This window comes from Aristolochia californica, unplaced genomic scaffold (assembly GCF_029961685.1).
Source record: "Aristolochia californica isolate CCGP_79_NKW_82.1479 unplaced genomic scaffold, dmAriCali1.0.hap1 SCAF_3, whole genome shotgun sequence".
Classification (NCBI taxonomy): domain Eukaryota; kingdom Viridiplantae; phylum Streptophyta; class Magnoliopsida; order Piperales; family Aristolochiaceae; genus Aristolochia; species Aristolochia californica.
The window spans coordinates 13,188,990-13,193,933 of record NW_027181992.1 but is presented as its reverse complement, the minus strand read 5'-3'; the positions used below and the strand labels follow the sequence as shown (position 1 = coordinate 13,193,933).

Genomic DNA, 4,944 nt, shown 5'->3' with positions numbered 1-4,944 from the left:
TGTACATAATACAACATACAACAAGCATAAGTTATACCAAATATACATTCCACAATATCGTAACATCCCCCCTCAAATTGATACTGGTGAATCAACCAGCAACAATTTGCCAACTAGAAAATTATGTCGTGGATGAGACAATGCTTTGGTGAAGATATCAGCCACTTGAAGATCCGAAGAAACGTACGGAAAAGATATTACCCGACGCTCCAAAGTGTCACGGATAGAGTGAGAGTCCACCTCAATGTGCTTGGTGCGCTCATAGAAAACAGGGTTGGCCGCAATCTGAATTGCACTCGTATTATCCGCATGAAGTGGTGTAGCGGAGGTCTAAGGAAACTGGAGCTCGGTAAGAAGGCCGCAGAGCCAGATAACTTCAGAACAGGCAGTAGACATGGAACGATACTCAGCCTCGATGGATGATTGGGACATCCGGTCATGTTTCTTACATTTCCAAGAAATCAACGCATCCCCTAAAAACATACACCAACCTAGAGTAGATCGACGAGTATCTGGGCATCCAACCCAATCTGCATCACTGTAGGCAACCAGACGTAGTACGGAGCCTAAAGGAAAGAATAACCCACAGATAGTTGATGATGTGTTGAACCGCCGCAAGATGAAGGTGTCTAGGAGATGACATAAACTGTCGAAGGAGATGTCTGGGCGAGTAGTAGTCAAGTATATGAGACTCCCAACTAGTCGTTGATAGATAGTAGGATCATCAAGAAGAGTCCCTTCATCTTTCCTGTATTTGACATTGACCTCCATTATTTCGAACCGAGCTTCGAGCCGAACCTCGTCTCGAGCCTAAAATTTTTATCAAGCTCGAGCCTAAAAATTTTAACCGAGTTCGAGCCGAGCTCGAGCTTCAACATACATTTAAAACTTTTCAAAAAATATATATATAATTATGCATATATTTTACATAAAATTTGGTATGACCTCTACATAAAATTGGTCATACCCTATATATATATAATACATGTATAATATTTGGTATGACCTCTACTTAAAATTGAGGATAATCTATGTATATAACTCTTATATAAAATTCATCATGACCTCTACTTAAAATTGAGCATAATCTATATACATAATACCAGCATAAACATTCCATAAGCACTCCATAAAATTGTCTATACATTCCATAAACACTCCACGAAATTGTTTATATACTCCATACACTTCATACAATGCATAACATTTTGAATAAAGTCCATATAATAATCAAACACAACAAAATTAAATGAAATATCACTATCAATTTATAATCACCCAAATAAAAACTACAAATCCTTTAAATAAAATCCTATTACTATTAGAGACTTACTAGAAAATTACAAGAAATATTTTAAATTTCTCTTAGGAAAGTTAAATGGACCTCTTATTACTTTTTCTAAGGAAATAAATAAAAATTAAAAATTAATCTAATATATTATTATACTTATTGATAATTTTTTTAATCAAATAAAATCACAAACACAAAATTGCTATGAAAATTGCCTCATGCTAAAAGGATTATATCATCAACTGTCAAATACTTATTCAAAAATTTTCCATACGGTTTTCTAGCCCATCTTGGCAAGAAAATCTTACTTAGAAAATTATATGATTTTTTAACAAGAATTTATAATTAGAAAAATATTTTCAAAAAACATGAGGCACTAATGGTCCCTATATTTCTACTAAAAATGTCTTTTCAACATTTATTGAAAAAAACCACTACTAGTCTCTAGAAAAGTATTTCTACTAAAATATCTTATCAATTTCTTCAAGAGCCATGAGGAAGGGACAAAGAGTTTTTTTTTTTCCTTCTTTATGATCTCGCATGTAGGGGTGGCTTCGAATAAATAATATATAAAATTATGCATACATTTAAAAAAAATAATGATAAGGGAGGTTCAGGATTGAATTTCAATAATAGATTAAAATGCACCAATATTAATCTATTTTACTTCAATCGTTTGTCTAGCTTTTTTTTTAATTTTTGAATCTGGCCATAAATTTACTATGGCCTCCCAAAAAAACCTTTAAATAAAATCCTTTTACAATTAGTGACTTATTAGAAAATTACAGGAAATATTTTAAAATTTTCTTAGGAAAGATAAATGGACCTTTAATGGCCTCTTCTTGGGAAATAAATAAAAATTAAAAATCAATCTAATATATTATTATACTTATCGATAAAATTTTAATCAAATAAAATGTCAAACACAAAATTGCAATGAAAATTGCATCTTGCTAAAAGTATTACAACATTAAATGTTAAATACTTATTCAAAAAATTTCTATACAGTTTTCTACCCCATCTTGGTAGGAAAATCTTACTAAGAAAATTATAAGATTTTTAATAAGAATTTTCAGAAAGAAAAATGTTTAAAATTAACATGAGACACTAATAGTTCAAAGAAACTTATTTCTATAAAATGTATTTTTAATTTTTTCAAGAGCTATGAGGAAGGAGAGTTTAAGGAAAAGTTTTTTTTTTTGTTACTTTTCGCACGTGCAAAATCATCTTGGCGCGGGGGAGGGGGGAGATTATTTATCCCTTGAACTTACTGGTTCAGGTTTTTCGCTGAGACGACGTGGAGGGAAGGGGGTTACGATGCCAGGGAGGACCTATCGTCGGGGATGACGGCTGCGACGAAGGCGACGAAAGTGGTGACGACAGAAAAAGTGGTCACGGCGAGGAGAGGAAGAAATCGAACAGATGGTCACAGAGGCAGCCGGAGAGCAACTGTCGACGGCTGTAGAGGCGGTGACAACAGCCGACGGGAGGGGCTCGATGGTGACGAGGTGAGGAAAAACTTTTCCCCCCTCACTCTCGCTTACGCTCACGCTCCCGCTCCCAACCCGATACCAATCCCGACTCACCTCGAGCCGGCTCATGAGCCGACGAACCGAACCTGGCTTCAGTCGAGCTCAGCTCTTTAAGGTAAAATGAAACCGATTTCAAAACACATGCTCGGCTCGAGCTCGATAGATAATGAATTTGTTACACCATCACTTCCGCTCACTGATATTCTATTTGTTCCTACCTTCCCTTTGAATCTGTTATCTGTTAATCAGCTGACAAACTATTTTAATTGCTCTATCACCTTCTCACCCACTTCGTGTGTATTTTAGGATCTTATAATGAAGCAGGTGATAGGTGGAGGCCGTGAACAAGGGGGGCTATACTACCTAGATGTGCCAAAAATAAATACAATTTCCACTAGTGAAAATGAGACAAGGCTATGACACAACCGGTTGGGACATCCATCTTCACAATCTCTTCATTATATGTTTCCTACTCTTAAAGTCAGGTCTGAGTTTCATTGTGAAGTTTGTCAACTGAGTAAACATCAAAGGAGCACATACTCACCTCGTCCAAAAGTCAAAAGTATTACTCCGTTTTTATTAATTCATACCGATGTATGAGGACCCTTGAGCATCTCAAATATTGCTCAAGTCAGGTATTTTATTACATTTATTGATGATTTCACTCGTTCCACTTGGTTGTTTCTATTTAAGGAGTGTTTTGAGATACCATTGATTTTTAAGTCTTTTCATTCTATGGTACTCACTCAGTTTGGTGATAACATAAAAATACTTCGGTTTGATAATGCCAAAGAATACATTTCCAAAGAACTTGACTCTTTTGTAAAGACAATAGCATTATCCATCAAACATCATTTGCCTACACTCCTCAAAAAAAATGGTGTAGCCGAATGGAAAAATCGTCATATTCTTCAGGTGGCCCGAGGTTTATTATATGTCATTCAAGTTCCATACTTTTATTGGCCTCATGCAATCCTGACTGCATGTTTTCTTGAAAATCGTCTACCATCTTCCATTCTTGGTAATAAATCTCCTTACTCTACATTGTTACCGAATGATGATCCATTTTCACTGCCCTTGAAAATCTTCGAGTGTCAATGTTTTGTCCATATTTCCTCCCCAAAACACACTAAACTTGATCCTAAATCTATTGTGTATCTTTCTAAGATACTCTCATACACAAAAGGGTTATGTTTGTTATAATCTCACTCTTCAATGTTTACTTGTGTCCAGGAATGTCATATTTTTTGAAGACTCTCCATACTATTCTGATAATCTACCTCCAGGTTTATCTTTAGTACCAGCAATAGATGAAGAAATGCAGGCCCTTTATGAAAATAAGACATGGGCTCTAGTCCCACTTCCATTAAATAAGAAACCTGTCGGTTGCAAATGGGTGTTTACTATGAAAGACAATTCGGATGGTTATGTGGCTCAGCTGAAGGCTCTCCTCGTGGCTAAGGGCTATACACAATGTTATGGAATTGATTATGAGGAAACCTTCTCTCCAGTGGCAAAAATGAACTCGATACATGTGTTATTATCTCTGGCAGCTAACTCTTCCTGGAGCTATATCAACTTTATGTGAAAAATGCCTTTTTTGAATGGAGACATCAAAGAAGAAATTTATATGCAACAACCACCTAGGTATGTGGTTGAGAGGGAATCAGTATATCAACTAAAAAAAATTTGTATGGTCTAAAACAGTCCCCTCGTGCATGGTTTGAGAAATTTAGTCAAGCCCTCATACGGGCAGGATTTTACAGAGGCTCTGGAGATCACTCAGTTTTTATTAAAAACACACCTAGAGGCAAGGTAATTATGGCAGTATATGTTGATGATATCATTTTAACTAGTAGTGATTTCGAGGGCATCCAAGAAACAAAAGAAAAAATATGTGCTGAATTTAAGACAAAGGATTTTGGACTACTCAAATATTTTATGGGTATTGAAGTATTACAATCCAAACATGGGATTGTGCTATCCCAAAGGAAGTATGCCCTTGATCTTCTTGAGGAGACTGGAATGCAGGGATGCAAACCAGCAAACACTCCAGTGCACTCAAATACAAAATTATGTGCAGGTACTGAAGAAGATGTAGATATCGAAAAATATCAGAGA

At 35.7% G+C, this 4,944-nt stretch overlaps 2 protein-coding genes across 2 annotated transcripts; one reads left to right on the top strand and one right to left on the bottom strand.

Annotated features, from left to right (window-relative positions):
• Nucleotides 1–330: 330 nt before the first annotated feature.
• Nucleotides 331–771, bottom strand: LOC137959370 (uncharacterized mitochondrial protein AtMg00810-like). The gene has a single exon (XM_068806769.1). It carries the CDS (start codon nucleotides 769–771, stop codon nucleotides 331–333), a length of 441 nt encoding a protein of 146 aa, XP_068662870.1.
• A 1,942-nt stretch (nucleotides 772–2,713) lies between these two features.
• LOC137959369 (uncharacterized mitochondrial protein AtMg00820-like) lies at nucleotides 2,714–4,411 on the top strand. The gene is made up of 2 exons (XM_068806768.1): nucleotides 2,714–2,799; nucleotides 4,057–4,411. Exons 1-2 carry the CDS (start codon nucleotides 2,714–2,716, stop codon nucleotides 4,409–4,411), a joined length of 441 nt encoding a protein of 146 aa, XP_068662869.1.
• The last annotated feature ends 533 nt before the right edge of the window (nucleotides 4,412–4,944 follow it).